Below are 17547 nucleotides of genomic sequence, written 5' to 3' on the forward strand. Positions count from 1 at the left end.
GCCTTAAGCAACAATCTTATCTTCTACACAAAAAGAAGAGCTGATTGGAGAAAAGCTCTTTATGCAATACTCCTGATCTTAACATCCAAGAAAGCGTCACACAGCCTTGGACTTTCCATGGCTCCCGCGCCCTCTTTCAATGCAAAAGTAACCATCTCCATTTATAAAAATTATATTATGCTTGTCCAGTCATCAGACCACTACCTAGATATATTAAACAACATTTTCCCCAATCACAAAGCATGCAGTATCTAATAAGGACTCAGTACCCTCTAAGGTACACCCTAGCTTCCCACACGTCACAAAGTCGCCCCAACTAATGTCACTGAACTGCCTACCCACATCTAGTGATCCACCCTTGTCCCCACTTCGCTCCAACATAGCAATCAGCCCACACAGTACCAACTCTTCCACACCCCTCGAGGGGGTGGAGTCACTCCCATTGAACAAATCAAACCAATCAGCGCCTACTGGAACGAGGATCACAGAGATGCACAGAAAATAAGATATCAGTACCACCCCAACCACACCCTCAGTTTTCACCCCCTTAGATAATCTTATCTTGCCCATTATCCTGAAAGAGCGTAAAACATTTCCTATAGAATTACGCATTACTAATCGCAACCCTGCCTTGGGCTTCAGACATAAAAATGCATTTTAAAAAATGACATGCAGACATTTGGAGCTGCAAAATGAAAACATGAGGCTTTGATATTCACAGGCTTTAGTCAGATGTTTTCTATTTAATAAATCATGTAAACCATTGCAGAATTAATTCATAGTTTGATTTAATGTGGCTAGTTTGGATTGTCTCATGCAATTTTAGTTTGCAAAAATGTTAAATGTGTGCAGTAGTAGAATATAGTTGTACTGAATTAACACAACATTTTAAAATGCAGAAACACAGAAACAGTTCATGATTCAGCTCTTGCTGTGAAAGCTCCAGGTGACCTTCGAGATAAGCAAAGAAATGTTTCTTTCTGTGTGAAAGAGAGAACGCTTGGCACAATTTACAGCATGTAACCTCAGAGCCTTATCTATTTAGTTGCTGGAAATGTTAAACAAAGCCTCAGTTAATTCTTTGCTTTAGAGAGAATAGGAAAAACACGTACTTTAAAAATGCATTACCATGTTATGCTTTAATGATTCTTGCTTAAATAACACAGTTCTTTTGCAGCTAATGTGTAATTAAAAATAAAAATATTATATTAAAATAAGAGGCAGAATATGTTGTGGGAAGGATTTTTGCCGGTCTGATGGATGACGTATGCAGACCGCGGAATGGTGGAAATGAGAATGCTGGTTTCCAATTGGATGCAGGATGAAAAAATGCCACCTGCTTTGTATCATTTTTTTTTATATAAAAGCGTTCCTAGCTTAGGAGTTTCAGAACCCTTGCAGAAGCCTTTGCGAGAAGCAGACTAAGACAGATTTAGGGGCGGAGAACTTTGCCAACTTTTTCAGACCTGCAGAGGAGGGGAGGACAGGCCTTGATGGAGAGCACAACTGAGACAGACAAAGGCAGATTAGAGGCAGGCTTTGTTCCATTCTGACTTTTATTAAAATCCGCAAGCTTTATGCTTTGACTAACTGGCTTTGCCAAGGCTTATTTGCTCTAAGCTTTATTTCTCTTTATGGGAGATTCTGCAATTATTTATTATTGATTTAGCTTCATGCTAATCTCAATCTTTCTTCTATTGTTGGACTCTTCATGAGTTCTGATTGACATCATGTGTGCCTCATTTTCTTAGAATAGGTCAGTCAGTCAAAAAAGCTTTCTTATCGGCCTTACGGCCATAAAAGCAGTACAGAAAGTTACAATAAAAGGGAAAATTCTGGGTATTCCATGACCAACAGAAGTAAAAAACAACATTAAATACATAAGATAACGCAAGTAAATCTCAGACAATAAGATTATAAAGTTAAAACCATCAGATAAAAATGCCCTAAAATCAGATAAAAAGTCAGACGAACAGTACATTTAGATAATCAGATAATTACAATATCATAGGCTAAGTCTTTATCCAACAGGTAGAACCAATAAACATCCCACGTTTAAGGTCTGTGGGGGAGAGGCAGATACTAAGCGTCTCCCTATTCCCATTGATTTAATCTTTGCACTTCTAGTACACCACATTGAAAATAAAAACCTGGAAGTGACCAATGCCATCATAAAGGATGTATAGTATTTTAGAATTCTATAGACCTCGAGATAATTCCTAAGGCCCAGGTTCTTACATAAATGAACAATCCATTTAACTCTGGCCTTTTTGTATTGAGGGCCGAATAGCAAAAACATGCAGATCAGACTCTACACTAGCGTCGCACCCTGGACAACCCTGAACAGGGGTGGGTGCGCCTATCCACTTGTTAGTGTAGGCCCTAAGTGGGAGTGTTCCATATCTGAATTGCAGATATCATTTCTTAGCCAAAAGAGGCTGTATTTGCTCAAAGAACTGCTCAATATGATAAACTGACTTACCTCCAAGAATCTAGATCTCAAAACACCTAAAGTACTATTTCATGATAGGCTAGCCAAGCGATATTCCTTAAGGGCAGATGCAGGGGCTTTTTTTAAGATAAGGGGACATGTCTGTTCTGGTAGAAGCCAGATATCTGGCCTCCCTATTTCGTAGCATAGGTTTCTGACATGGGGGATCCAAGGGATCTTCCCCACCCCCAAAATAGATAACAGGTCCTTAAGTTTCTCTCTGTAACTGGAGAGCTCGGGCGTACTCCAAAGCCGTCTCCAGAAAAGAAGGGGGTGATTGGCAGATATGTCCAAAACAGGGACCGTGCCCAGATCAAGTCGCAAAGGGAGGATAGGGATTCTTTGTATTATGGAACACGCTGCATGGAAATTATAATATGCTCTGTACTACCTTTATTTTTCTTTGATCAATTCTGTTATCTTATTCATACCTGACTATTGAATGAAGAGTTAGAGAATCTTAAACTTTAATTAGGAAAATAAATCACTTTAAAATTATACTCAACTCTCATTATTGACTAAAATGTCTATTTGCATTTGATAATTTGACAATGTTTGTGAAGGAATTCTTTTGGTCATAATACAGTGGCAAAGATTCATCAATGTGAGCGGAAAAAAGGGTAATGGTAATTAAAGGTAACTGTGCCACATTTTCTAACCTACCAAAGAGAGATTACTGTGAGATTTCTGCATTATTAGTTTGATAGTCGGGGTAATGTTATACACCTTGACCAAAAGGAGCAGAGTTTAGGTTAATGACATGAATGGAGCAACAAAATAATTGCCCAAGTTAGAATAAAGACCCAAGTCCCAAAAAGTCCTGATTTCATTGTCCAGAACTTGAAGACTGGCAAAGCGATATTAGAAGGCACTGCAAGTAGAGAGTTGCTGAATAAGGTGTGAGTATCAATAGGGAGAAATGTGTTGCGGTAATGTTTGATAGCAGTAATTGCATTTGCTGTAATTGCATTGGATTGGATTGTGGTATGCTGTCATTGCATTTGAGATAAATGTGTTGGATTAGATCGTGGTATGTAGTAATTCCGTTTGCGGTCATTGCACTTATGGTAATTGTATGGAGTGTGCTAGATTGTGGTGATGGTTTGATTGTGTGATGTCTTGCGTAGTTTGAGTGAAAGTCGCTTGAATGTGGTTTCGGGACGGATGTGGTCCAAGGATAGAGATTTGAGTTTCAGGTCCCAAAGTGGCCTCAGATTCCAAGATATATTGAATGGCGTAAAAGACACCGAGATGGTGATTGTCTCACCGGAAAATTGAGGAGTTGCCATGAGACGTTGTCAACAGCTCCACCTAAAAGAGGGAACTTTGTGTAAATGGGACAAATGCGAATCATGTAGTAGACCTGTACGCAAAGGGTAAATATATTGATTCAGGTGATTCCTCGCTGGTTGAGGTTTCACAACGAATGTGCATTCTTTGAGCAATTGAATTCTATCAATCTTTTAGAAAGGCAGACAATTACAGATATAAGATGATTCTTTGAGTGAATGTGTATGGAGAAATTGTGAAGGAGGGTGAGCTGCTGTGAGGAGTGATAGTGATGCCAGAGTGTGCCCCACTGTAATAGGTCCGTTGTGTGATTACCGTATTGAGATTGGTTGAGAGTCTTCAAGAATTTAAACTGTAAAAGTATTAGAGGGAAAACATCTGATGTTTACATATTTAAATCAAAACATTGCATTTAATTATTCAAAAAATGAAATGGGGTAAAATCTTTAAGAAATATTTGGGAGGTAATATAAAAAAATTGGTACACAGACAAAATATTGAGATTTAAATTTCGAAATACAATTATATCGAAGTTTAAATATCGATGGGACATAATATAGAAGGTTAGTAATATCGACAGTCTTAATATCGATATTAGTATGATATCAGTAATTTCAAAGTTTGAAATATCGATGTCAATAATATCGAAATCAATAATTCCGATGTTACTAATATCGATTTTTAAATACATTTTGTGTATATTATAATGTATTTATTATGTTTTATTATGTAATTTTTAATGTAATTTAATTAAATATTGTCTTTTAGTACTGTAGCGGGTTGTGGGTTTATAGGGGAATAGGGTGGGAAGTAATTTAATAATAATCAATTAATTAATATATGTTTGTAAATATTTTTAATTAATAATTAATTGGTAATTAATTAATATTAATTAGTTAATTACATTATTTAAAGTAATTTTTTTATATATATATATTTTTGTTATTGTTAATTAATTAATTAGGAAAAAAATATTAATTATTACATTTAATTAATTACAGCTAATGTGCTAATATATTTACTTTATTGTTATTGTTAATTAATAATTAATTGGTAATTAAATAATATTAATTAATTTTGGGTAAAGGAGTATTTTTAGGGTTCAGGGTCAGTTTTGGGTTTTTGGGTAAAGGGGTATTTTTAGGGTTCAGGGTCAGTTTTGGGTTTTTGGGTAAAGGGGTATTTTTAGGGTTCAGGGTCAGTTTTCAGTTCTTGGGTAAAGGGGTATTTTTAGGGTTCAGGGTCAGTTTTCAGTTTTTGGGTAAAGGGGTATTTTTAGGGTTCAGGGTCAGTTTTCAGTTTTTGGGTGAAGGGGTATTTTTAGGGTTCAGGGTCAGTTTTCAGTTTTTGGGTAAAGGGGTATTTTTTGGGTTCAGGGTCAGTTTTCAGTTTTTGGGTAAAGGGGTATTTTTAGGGTTCAGGGTCGGTTTTCAGTTTTAGGGTAAAGGGGTATTTTTAGGGTTCAGGGTCAGTTTTCAGTTTTTGGGTAAAGGGGTATTTTTAGGGTTCAGGGTCAGTTTTGGGTTTTTGGGTAAAGGGGTATTTTTAGGGTTCAGGGTCAGTTTTGGGTTTTTGGGGTACAGTCGTATAGGGTAAAAATAAAATAAATTTAAATTAAATCAATTAAATGAAATTAAAAAATATAAAATTACATTAAATTATTAAGTTTTTAATTTATTTTAAATGTATATGTATTATTTTTAATTTTTTAATTATGTTTTAATATTTGTATTTAATATTTGTAACATTATATGTATTTTATAATTATTTTTACATTATTATTAATACATTTAAAAAAACGATCTTTTTAATTTCGATATTTTTGTACTACGATATTAATTTTTCGATATGTTTGTACTTACCTTGTTAGGGATAGGATTCCTATATTTTTGACTTCGATATTTTTGTTCCGATATTTTTGTATTTCGATATTTTTGATTTCGATATTTTGTCAGGCATTCAAAAAAATTGATTTGGGTTGGTGACAAGGCTTCACCTGAGGGAACACCTGCACATTTTATGTTAAGAAATTTGGGACTATTTTCATGTTTGTGTATTTGTCAATAGTGCAAGGTTACTGAAAAAGAGGGTCCTTTGAGTTTTCCAGAATATGAACTTTTGAACAGCAAATTATTGCCAGATTAAGAGAACTGAAATAAAGTCACCATCTAGAGCCTCACAATTTGAAGACTTAAGCATGTGGAAAAATAAAGCAAGAGACCAGGAAAGAAAGGACAAAAGGGTAGAGGATCAGATACAGGAGAAGGAAATTAAGGATGACAAAAAGCCTCAAACTGCTAGTAATTTAGGGGATAAAATATTGGATGTATTGTTAACTAAGTGTCCACCACCTTATGTGGTCCCCACTACAAATTCTGATCATAGTGTGCAATCAAGTACCTCAGTGGCTGCTGCTTCTGTTGAACCAAGAGACTTACAGATTGAGAGAACTTTACAGACATTTCAGATTGCCCCACCACCTGTTGACTCAATATCGACAGTGAAACTTCCAGGTGTTACTGCTCGAATTGTGACTAATTCGGTACTAATACTATAAACTGTAGCAGCACAAACACTGTATAGACAAATTGTGACTACAAATTAATATGGGCCCAACTCAAGAAGCTCAAAGAACTGTAGAAGGAGTAATTACATCAGGATTTACTTCAACATCTCAGAATTACCAGATTATAGAACGGAAACTACCCCAGACAATTCAAGCATTGAAAGATAGAGGAGGGATTGTTTTTATAACACCAATAGCCAAGGGAGAAAGACATTTATTTGAAGATGGATTTTTTTGACCATGGTTTGAGGAAGCAGCAGAGCTTACAAAGTTAGAGAGCATGGTGGAACAAATTGACCCAGAACCTGAAAAAGTAATATAAAAATTGAACTTGAAGAAATTATCAGGGAATGTTTTGATCTTAAGAATTTGAACCAATATCAGGAAAACTAATCAATTTACCTGAGTAAGGAAATTACAAAATGTGTAGTAACCACATGTGATAGACTGACTGATTCTGCCCGAAAATATGAAATTGATGTTTCAGGAAGCTTTCCATGTCAGAAAACTCTCAGGGTACAGATGAATGAGGAAGCAATTGAGACAATGTGTTCTTCAGGAATGCGATTTAACATTACAGGATTGATTAAAGATATTTGTAAATGGAAGGGCTTTGAGAAATTAGGAAACAAGTGGGCAAGGAAACATGAGAAGAAAAAAAACCTCCAGACCTAGTTGAGGAAAACAATAAACTGGATGAGGGAGAAGCTTCAGCTAATCCATTGAGCGAAATAGTGGGAGAAGTGCATGTTTATTTACCGAGGGACAAAGGTGAACTTGCAGTATTTGTGAACAAATTTCCAAAATTGAGAGACAAGCCTGTACTGTGGTACCCATAAGTCGATGGATTTATTGAAATCTCAAAGGTGCTGTGGATTCATTTCAAAATGTTCTTTGGTATTATGGAGAAGTGTGGCTCAATGAGTGGAGAAGTGTGTCTCAATGATTAGAGCGGCAGACCCCGATGCAGAGGTCTAGCCCGGGACCACGGTTCAATTCCCCGCCTCGGCGGGTCTTGGGCTAAAAATTCCACAGACCTGATAATTCTCGCCTCGGTACCTATTCCAATCATGGAGTCCCATTCTGCAACTCTGGGCAATAGCTTGCTTAATCTCCACAATGGCCCCCACAACGCTAAGGATGCCTGGCCTCCACCTTGGGGGTGCCCAGGAGTGGACGCCTCACAGGGAAAGCGAGGATGGGTTCCACAGCGGTATTCGTACAAGCGCCTTGAGACCCTTGCGGGTGAGTAGTGCGTATACAAGTATCAATTTACATTTACATTGTAGTCCATTATCAGTGGCGCTGTATCATTCCAGAGACCTCTCATCCTTAAAATCCCTCATGATCAGAGAATGACACAGTTCTGAGAGTTAGCAGAAGGATTGCAACACCAGTATGAGGGGGACAAAATTCTACAATCTCCGGCTAGTATCATAGCTCTGGCTCCTCTGTAATTCTTTCGCATTTTTCTTTTAATAAACCAGTGTTTAATATGTAATAGAATACAGGTCTGTGTGCCAGGCAGCAGAATTGCCTTCTGGAATAAAGTATTAGCTTCTGAGGTGAACAACAGCTTCATTTTGGCATCACTGATATTGGACCATAGATGTCCCCTGCCTTTTATAAACTGAACGTTACAATAAAAATCTTTGTCCTACTCTACCCAATGTTAAGAAACTTCTTCTGTAATTCAAAGCCACTTCACTTAAAATGCACCAATTGGACTTACCACAAATCTCTCACCCCAAATCACAACTCCCCCCTCCGCAAACATTTCACCATCACCAAAAATACCTATTTTACTTCTTCAGGTCAAACCCTTGAACTCACTATTAAACTTTAGAAAGGCAAAGCAGTACCTTATCTATCCCAAGTAGAAGGAGGGACCACCATCATCCTAGACTTGTCCAAGTCGACTCTCCCACTTTCAAATGCCGTAATCCATGCTTCGCCCCACTCCTCACAGTTATGAGCAAACCTTATCCTACAACTTATTCCGTAAATATATTCACTGGCTTCCCTTGGAAGTGCAAATCAAACTTGTGATGTACTGGAATCTCTATAAGGAGCACACTCTAACCACTCCTCTTCTCTTTCAGATAGACTGATCATAGTGAGAAGCATGAAATCCATCACATTCAAGTGTAGCATAAGACTGAAGAACTCAAACATAAAAAAGTCAAAACACTCGACCGAGCATTTTCAGGTACTACCTCAGATTCTGAATCACACCCTCCACCAAGATTATCTGTCTGCTACTCAAATACAAACCTTTTTCTATTCAGCACAAGTTCTGTTCCTATTCATTAAAATGCAGACTTTGAACTAATGTCCAAATGTACATCACAGCCCGGTGTCTAGGCCACAATATGTACACATCCCATAAGAAAGTGATTAAATGAAATAAAGTCATGTTGTGGGCTGGCAGAGGCTTGAAGGCTTCAGTTGGTATCACTGTGATAATAGCATACATCATTGGAATAAGTAAATATGAACCTCCACTGCTGTATATTGGAACAATTGAATGATAATTCCACATGGCAAGCTGAGGGGGAGTAAGAGGCAAAAGACATGTGGTGCTCTATAGCAGAACTCCCACTAAGTCTGAATCATAGAGACTTCACAGGTGCAAACCAATTTCTCACCTATGGATATCCTATGGCTAACCTTTTGGTAGCTTTGATGTTCCCAACCCTATTTTTTGGGAAAACACTAGGTGAGGATGGCAGTATCAAAAATCCAGAACACAAATAAAGCTTTGTTTTCTTACTTGTAGAGGCTGGGGCTAAATTCAGCGTTGCTATAAATCTTACACCCTTAAAAGTATTTCTCCCATTAAGCCCTTCCCATTGGAGATCTAGGTGTAAATAAGCTCTCATCACTATACTTATGTTTATTTTTATTTTATTTTTACATTTGCCGGCCTCAGAGCACTTTCCAGGCATTTAGAAATGTTTTTTTCCTCCAATTTAGATGAATATTGGTTCCTCTCCTCCTTCAACTGCCCCACTAGTCTTCACCTATTCTCAGGGCGCTTATAGCTGATAGTCAGATACCATGCAACCATGGCCACCTTCCTAACTCCCTCTTTGTAACGTGCTAGTGGTGTCGCTGATCTGTTCCAAGGTGTACCAATGGCCAGCCGAATGGTCTAATATGAGTGACACCTTTGGAAACTTAAGGCCTCAGAGGAGGTTTCCCTAGGGCCAGCAGAAGATCTGATCTTTTGGCACTTCAGAAGCCTACAACAGAGGTCTGTACAGCTTCCAGTGACCTCTCACTCTCAATATTTGAAAGGCAAAATTTCTTGCTTCTGTCCCCTTCTCAATAGGGATTCAGAGCTGTGGGTTGAAAGAAGCATCTCCTTTTGCCAGAGAGCATCAAGGACATTCCCACTATGTTTACACATGCCTAGTATCGGTCCTGTAAACAGTGTTGTCACAACGTGAGAGCAGATATGGCTCTTTCACCCAGACTCACACTTTTGGAAGCCCCAATAGTAGTTGGAACCAGGGCTGGACTGGGAACCAAAACCGGCCCTGGCAAAGTGCTCGGCCGCTCCCCCAAGGGGTTGGGGGTGCGGCCGAGCTGTTTGCCAGGGCCGGTTTCGGCCGATTTTGTTGCGGGCCCATTTTGCATCTATGCTGCAAAAAATGGTCTTTAACAAAAACGACACCCCAGGGGCCCAAAATCGTCCCCCACCCTGGCGGCCCATGGGGACAATGCCCGGTGCCTGCTACGGCCAGTCCGGCCCTGGGTGGAACTAAGGCCTGATTTGGCTAGGTTGGGGTGTGCTCTGCTTCCAGAGCCAAAGGTTTTCAGTCTGGTCTTCAATGATAAGGAAGTGTTTAGTGTTCAAGGCTTCCGTTTTACTTTGTTTAGAAGTACAATGGTTATCAGATTGTCAGTAAGGTTATTAAATCTCGATTGAGTGGCCATGCGATTTGGTTGATACCCCAACCAGTGGGATCTTGACGACTGGAACGGTCGTAATGCTTACTACTGAGTGTGTCATATGGGTAGATGTGCCCCCAACCTTACTTTGTCAGTTTTTAGGGGTTACAACTTTTCTCATGCTCTTGGGCCATTTTTATGACATTGTTGAATTTTCTTGAGTGATAATATGTACTACCAATTGATGTCCTGCAGTGTACATTTTCTGCTGCCTAAGTACCTAAGTATGCTACCCAAGTCATCCCTCAAGACCGTAGATTCAGAACCCACCAGTACAGGGGCTCTAAGTTCTAACTACCATGATCCTACAGAGTAATCGTGGACTAAGCCAGAGTTGTGAGTGAGTTTGAAAAGTGACAATGTGATGCAAAGGTATATGCGAGTTTGGAGAATGACCATGGGTGACACCTTGCACTTAGTCTCACTGTATGTCGAGCTTATATGTGGAACCCCAACCCCTTGCCTGTTGTAACATCCTGGAGTGTTTGGGGGACTGTCCAATATTTGCCAAAACTGGCACAAATCCAGAGTATTTCCTTCGAGTGGTATGGCACACAGAAAAGAGACATGTCAAAGTTGGGACAAAAGAGACAATACCATGTGTTTAAATATTTGGGATACATGTTGCCCGGCAATGTTATGATGTGGATACATTGAATTTCAAGAGAGTCATCAGTAACCAAAGGAGTCCTGTCACATTTTGGTAACCCTATAACTCTATATGGTTGACATGCCACTGGTAAAAATGATTATGATCCTGAGATGCTTTTACCTTCTACAGAGAGTAGTGTGCCATGTTCCGGAACCTGTATTTAAAGTACTGGAAACTTTCATATGCCAGCTGGTATGGACGAGCTCAAGGCCAAATGTTAGGCTTATCATTTTGAAACTTAAATATAAGCAGGATGGCTAGGTCTTCAAGATTTTGAGCTACACTATCTGGTAACTTTAATACAGTAGCTGGTATGCTGGGTCAAGGCTAAATCAAATGCAGAGCAGTAACTCTTGGTGGGTATGTTGGGCGCTTAAGACCTAAGGTTGATGTGCGGAATGCAGGTCCAGATAGGCCCTAATGTTCTGTATCTGGTTTCTCTGGTGTCTAAGGTATAAACGCGGTACACATGTAGGAAGGAGGGTGGTTATCCATTGCATCAGAAGGTGGCACTTTGGAGACTCTCATGATTCTCTGTGCTTTAGACAGAAGCAAGGGTAAGAAATGGATTCAGGGGTATGCTTGTAAATGACCAGGCAAATATACAGATTTTGCAATGGCTTGGACAGTTCCTGATGATTTCTAGGTTACCTGAGAGGCTTTGCCTAAAGAAAGCTTATGCTGTGTGGTAGGCAAGACCTTGGAAGGAAAATATTATCTGATGGCAGAAACATACTGTTGAAGTCCAAGAAATGTTGCAGACTTCAGAGCAGGTAAGAATTGGAACCTTTATTCTGATCATCCACTCTCCTCACAATCAACAGTCAGAGAACTCAACATTCTAACATGAACTCCCCATGGGAGGTTCTAAAGGACGGGGCAGGGGAGGGAGGAACGGAATGTACCACCCAGGGAACCCATTATCAAGATTACAACACATCTCCTTTATATAGGGAAACCAAAATGTATATAAAGACAACATTATGAGATGGCCACAAGTCTTTCATGACTCCACGTCTGTCCATTCTCTAAGCGAACTACAATCTTGCCCACTTTGTCCACTCGTAGGGGAGCAGAGTACTTGCTCGACCCGGGTTGCACATGAGTGGGTTTCTTGACAACCACAAGCGTATCTGCTTTGAAATCAAAATTTTTGACCCCATGGTTTTTGTCATACCACAACTTGTATTTTTGTTGATGTAGATTAACTTTCGCATTTCTCTGGTCTAGAACAAGCTAAACACTTTAACCACCCTCCAACCACCTGGGGTTCATTTTGGTGCTAGGTTCCCTCCCTCTCAGGAACACAAAGGGAGGCACTCCTGTGACACTGTTGGGTGTGGTGTGGTATGTCCATATACACTCTCTAAGGTAATGTTCAACATTGAACCCATTGGTATTGCCAGTTGAATGTGTTCTTTCACCATGCGATTCACCCTCTCTACCATACCGTTTGCTTTAGGACAATAGAGTGCAATCTTCTCATGTTTTATGTTTAGTTCATCCAAGAATTCTCTCATTGTTTCAGACAAAAACTGCACCCCGTTGTCTGTTACGAGGGTTGCTGGAATGCCGTCATAGGTAAAAATGTTCTTTAGGAAAGAGATGAGCTTGTTTGTTGTGGTGGATGACGTAAACTTGAAATTTACCCAATGCGAAGTGTAATCAACAAGAACAAACATGAACTTTTTCTGGGGACCGAGGGCCTCCATTGGGCCAATTATGTCTATGGCCAGTTTGGTCCATGGTACCATAGGGGCATCGACAGGGGAGAGAGGGGTTTTGTGAAGGACTTTGCTTTTGTCGCTTTTCGCACCGCTGGAGCATTCTTTGACCTTGAGTTCAATCATTGAATCCATTTTAGGGAACCAAACGCAACTTCTAACTTTGTTTTTTGTGAGGCTCCTGCCTAAATGTCCCTCAGGGGCCAGATCGATTATTTCATTCCTCAAGTCCTTGGGTGGAATGGCCTTATCACCCCAATGTATCCGACCAGACATGAGTATTAGTTCAAGTCTAACCTCCCAGTAATCCCTGATGATGTCAGGGACTTCAGAAAGTTTTTTAGGCCCACCGTTGATGATGAAGTCTTTGAGTACCTCCATGACTTTGTCTTTCTTCATGTTCTCATCCCACTCTACTTCTGTTAGTGAGGGAAGATACATCCAAAAAATGGGGACATCTAACGGTTCCTCGCTGTGGTTATCCATGAGGGGTGACCTAGATAAATAATCCGCAACCACGTTCTCAGGGCCTGGTAGATATTCTACTTTAAAGCAGAAGTTTTCAAGGACCAGGACCCATTTGTTTATCTGTGCGGACACATTTTGGGTATGTTTGGATGAGAATATGAAAGTTAACGGCTTGTGGTCAGTGTGTATTACAAATTTTATACCCCACAAGAAAAATGTAAAATGGTGTACTGCCCAAAAGCATGCCAATGCCTCCCTCTCAATGACTGAGTAGTTCCGTTCTGCGGAGCTGAGGGACCGGGATGCAAACGCTATGATGGTTTTTTCACCATCTCCTTTTTGAGAGAGCATGGCTCCTAACCCTCTACCAGATGCATCCGTAGTTAGTACAGTTTTCTTATTATGGTCAAATGTACTTAGAGCAGGTGAGTCCAGAATGTGTTGTTTTATCATTTCGACCATATCATTGGGTTTTCTTCCCATTCAAACATTGTGTTTTTCTTAAGGAGATCACGTAATCCATCACATAGATCAGAAAAGTTCCTCACAAACTTGGACATATATTCTACTAGTCCAAGAAAAGATTTGAGTTCGTCTTTGCTCGATGGATATGGAGCATCCTTGACTCCTTGGATTAAGCTGTGCTTGGGCCTAAAACCATCTTTGGAAATAGTATGCCCCAGATAGTCAACTGACGTGACCTTGACCATACACTTTTCCAGTTTCACTGTCAACCCTGCATGTGAGAGTTTCAGGCATACTGAGTTGAGGGGGGCATCATGCTCCTCCTCTGTTGCTCCGTACATTAGTATGTCATCTTGGAAACAGAGAGTGTTATTGACTCCCTTAAGAATGTGTTGCATCAATTTTTGAAAAATGGAAGCTGCTGAGGCAAGGCCGAACGGCATTCTTACAAACATATAATCCCCAAAAGGTGAAGTAAATACTGTCAGCGGTCTTGATTCAGGGTGAAGTTCTACCTGATGATAGGCCATAGGCAGGCCATTGCCCCAGGGCAGGTGATCTTAGTTCCCTCTGGGTGATGACACCTCACCAGCAGGTAGACTAGCCCACCTTGTCCCCCAATCCTGGTCACAGGCAGAAGTCTTGCATAGCTTCCCCTTCTCACGCAACCCACCGGGCCGCTTGGCAGATGACAAAGTTTAGGGTCTCAGCCTCCCATTCCTAAATTCCAATCCCAGACATCAAAATGTGATTTGGGGTCTGAATCTTTGAAGTTTTACGTTGGAGTTCTGCTTCTTTTGAAGTGCCCACTTCTATTTCATTTCTTTCCCCTTGAAAGGATGTCTGTCACAGCAGGTGAGACTCTGAAGCTGATTGACCCACTACACAATTCATGTGAGTTAACACTTGGATGTCAGCCACAGTGATATGCACATCAAAGGGTTAATCCCAGGTCCCAGTCCTACTCTTTATGATTTCCTTATCAGACCCATCCCCTTTCCTGAGATGCGCCCACACCCCTTCCATTTAATGTAGAAATGCAGGCACACTTACTCAGTGTAAATTCACAGTACACTTACTGTCCAGCACTGTTCCCTCCATGCGTTGTACCATCACAAGTGCACATGCATTCAGTACACACATTCAGTCTTCGTGCACACTTCCAGCACACACACTCACCGTATGCGCTACACAATACTTTCCCCTTCAAGTTTTGTACTTCACGCAAGCACACATACAATAAGCATAAGTTTCATTGTGCACTTACTGCACAGTGCTACATCTCTAATGTAATGTATTCCTCACAGGCATATATACACTCAGCATATACACTAATCCCACATTTACCACTCCATACAGCTCTATCTCTATACTGCACCCTACCCAGGCACACATACATCCAGCACAGAGTCACTCCTCGGAACCATCACAGCACTCCACATGTACCTCGTGTTAGCTAAGGTTGAGTTAAGCACACAGCAGCAGTACTTTTAAAAAAGTGAGGGAGCCTGTAGCTGTCACTCCAGTGACACAGGGTAAAAAATGACCCGTTCACTACTACTGATCACTACACAGTATGCTGTCACCATTGTGCTTGTGCTACTTAAGTCCTGGTGAAGGTGGTAGCCTTCCACCACTTTGCATGCAGCAGTTTGGACACCCCCTCCCGGGCAACAATACCACAACCTGTGAGGCAGGCCAATATGTAAATGTATGTAAATGTATAGGCATTTATATAGCGCACTACTTACCCGGAGGGTCCCAAGGCGCTTCGACCGCTGCGAAACCCTTCCTGGCTTCCCTGAGAGATGGTCCCTTAATGGGTATCTCCAGGGTGAGACCAGGCATACCCGGCGGTCTGGTGGGGCCGTTAGTGAAGATGAGGCAAGCTAATGCCCAGAGTTGCCGAGTGTGAACGCTGATCAGAGTGGGCACCGAGGCGAGAGAATTATCGAGTCCGCTGACCCTGGTCCAGAAACCTGCCGCGCCGGGAATCGAACCCTGGTCCCGGGCCGTCCTCTGCTCTCGGGTCTGCCGCCTCTAACCAGTGAGCCACACTACTTCACTTTCTGTTTATCAATCACACTGGTGAAATAGCTCTGTATGCTAACCACTTGCTGGGCAGATATCAGGAAGACTTGCTCATATGCTCATCTAAGACTTGCAATATCATGACAAACATGCATGGGTGCATGTCTTTAGGCATGCAGGTGACTTTACAGGCACTCTCAACAATTTGATATTTAAAGTAATAGTAAAATATATGAGCAAGTCTTCCTGATATCTGCCCAGCAAGTGGTTAGCATACAGAGCTATTTCACCAGGGTGATTGATAAACAGAAAGTCATAGAAAGTGCAATAGTGTTGTTACTTTAATATAAATAACAGTTTCAGTCTAGAAGAGCTGTCAGCTAATGTCTCACCATTAGGGTGTTTAGGTTCAGAGGGGACGTGGGGGTTTCAATGTGAAGAAGAGGAAGGCGATGTAGAGAGAAGAAAAGAAATATATTTGACACACAGGAGCGAAATATTTTTCTCAAATATCACAAAATTTGCTATCTGGGATTTTATTTTCTAAATAGCACAGCCCCCCAAATCAAAGCCCCCAATTTGTTCGCTATGAATATGCTTCCCTAGACCAGAGTAAGAACCTACACAACCCCTTGTCTTTGAAAGCTCAGTAGAACTGAGGGAGAAATTATCTATTAATGTGGTTGCACCCAGGGCAAGCTTTAAGAGGAACTGTCCTGCAATCCCAGTTTTTCAAGAGGCCAAACCTCCTTTGCAATGGACTGTGATGCCATGGATTTTCACATCACATAAAAAAAAATACTCACTGCTTTGTGCAGTGACCTATACTGTAACAATATCATGGTCAGACCTGCCAATTTCGAAAACACCATCACCATGTGAGTCAGGAGTGAGACATTTTGGATGGGGCCTGGAGGGGTGGCAGTGCTTTTAGACCATCACGGTTGTGGACATTGAAGAGGGCATGACTGGGTGAGGGGGTAGTTTTTCATACCTGGTCTTTCCTAGGCAGCCACTCTTAACTCATTTCAAATAGAGAAAAACAAAGGGCCTCTAATACAGCATTTCATGCCTCCAGGTCTGTGCAAAACCCATCAGGGGCTTCAAAAGTGCAGAGCCTGTACACACAAACTGGAAACTGAGTGAGTTGGTGTTTCTAGTTGACTTTTTAGTCACAGTGTGACATTGGCCCTTCACCGGGAGACTGTGTGAAGAGTGCTAACTTCCTGGGCGCAGTGTGAGTTGGGAGACCTGCCATAGTCTTCAACACATATAGTAATATTGTTAGAGCAAAGATGCTTAAAAATGTGTGCAGCCTAAGTGCAGAATTGTCGCTTTACTTCGATTAGTCTCCACATTTTGAATGAAGCCATTACCTTTGAAAATGGGACAGATCTTCCAGACACCGGCTGCTCCTTCCCTGTTGAACTGCCCCAGTGCCAACTCCATGTAAAACAGAGGCATCCCCGCAATAACCATGAAAAACAGGTAGGGGACCAGGAAGGCACCTGTTGAGAAAAAAAGAAGACATGCCTTATATTGACGATATGGTTGTCACAATCACCAACCTACATGTTCTCATGGATACTTTTAATGCTAAGGGCGAACCCTTAGAAACTGCTCCGAAGGCGCCTTATCATTGACTATCTAGAGATGCCATTAGTTTGCCGTAGCCTAGCCCATTAACCTGCAAAGACTGCTGCACGGTAAATAGTGATATTAAAAATAGCATGAGTAATACCAAAAGTAATTGTGGTTTGGTTTGGGGTGTTAATATTTAGTCTAATACAAATTACGCAACATTTTCCTGCTTGAGCTTGTATGGTTGACAGCAGTTTCTGTTGGCTTGAAAAAATATAGTGCTAATAAACTTATTAAAAAAAAAATCCTAACAGAAATTATA

General features: G+C 40.7%; 1 protein-coding gene across 1 annotated transcript in view; it reads right to left on the reverse strand.

Annotated features, from left to right (window-relative positions):
- SLC6A3 (solute carrier family 6 member 3) overlaps positions 1-17547 on the reverse strand; it is a 581644-nt gene that overhangs the window by 552180 nt on the left and 11917 nt on the right. Inside the window, exon 2 of the mRNA XM_086966890.1 lies at positions 17021-17152. Within this exon, the coding sequence (XP_086823016.1) occupies positions 17021-17152 (132 nt within the window). The remainder of the gene's footprint in view (positions 1-17020; positions 17153-17547) is intronic.

The sequence above is a fragment of the Lissotriton vulgaris genome, chromosome 4_1 (genome assembly GCF_964263255.1).
Source record: "Lissotriton vulgaris chromosome 4_1, aLisVul1.2, whole genome shotgun sequence".
Lineage (NCBI taxonomy): Eukaryota > Metazoa > Chordata > Amphibia > Caudata > Salamandridae > Lissotriton > Lissotriton vulgaris.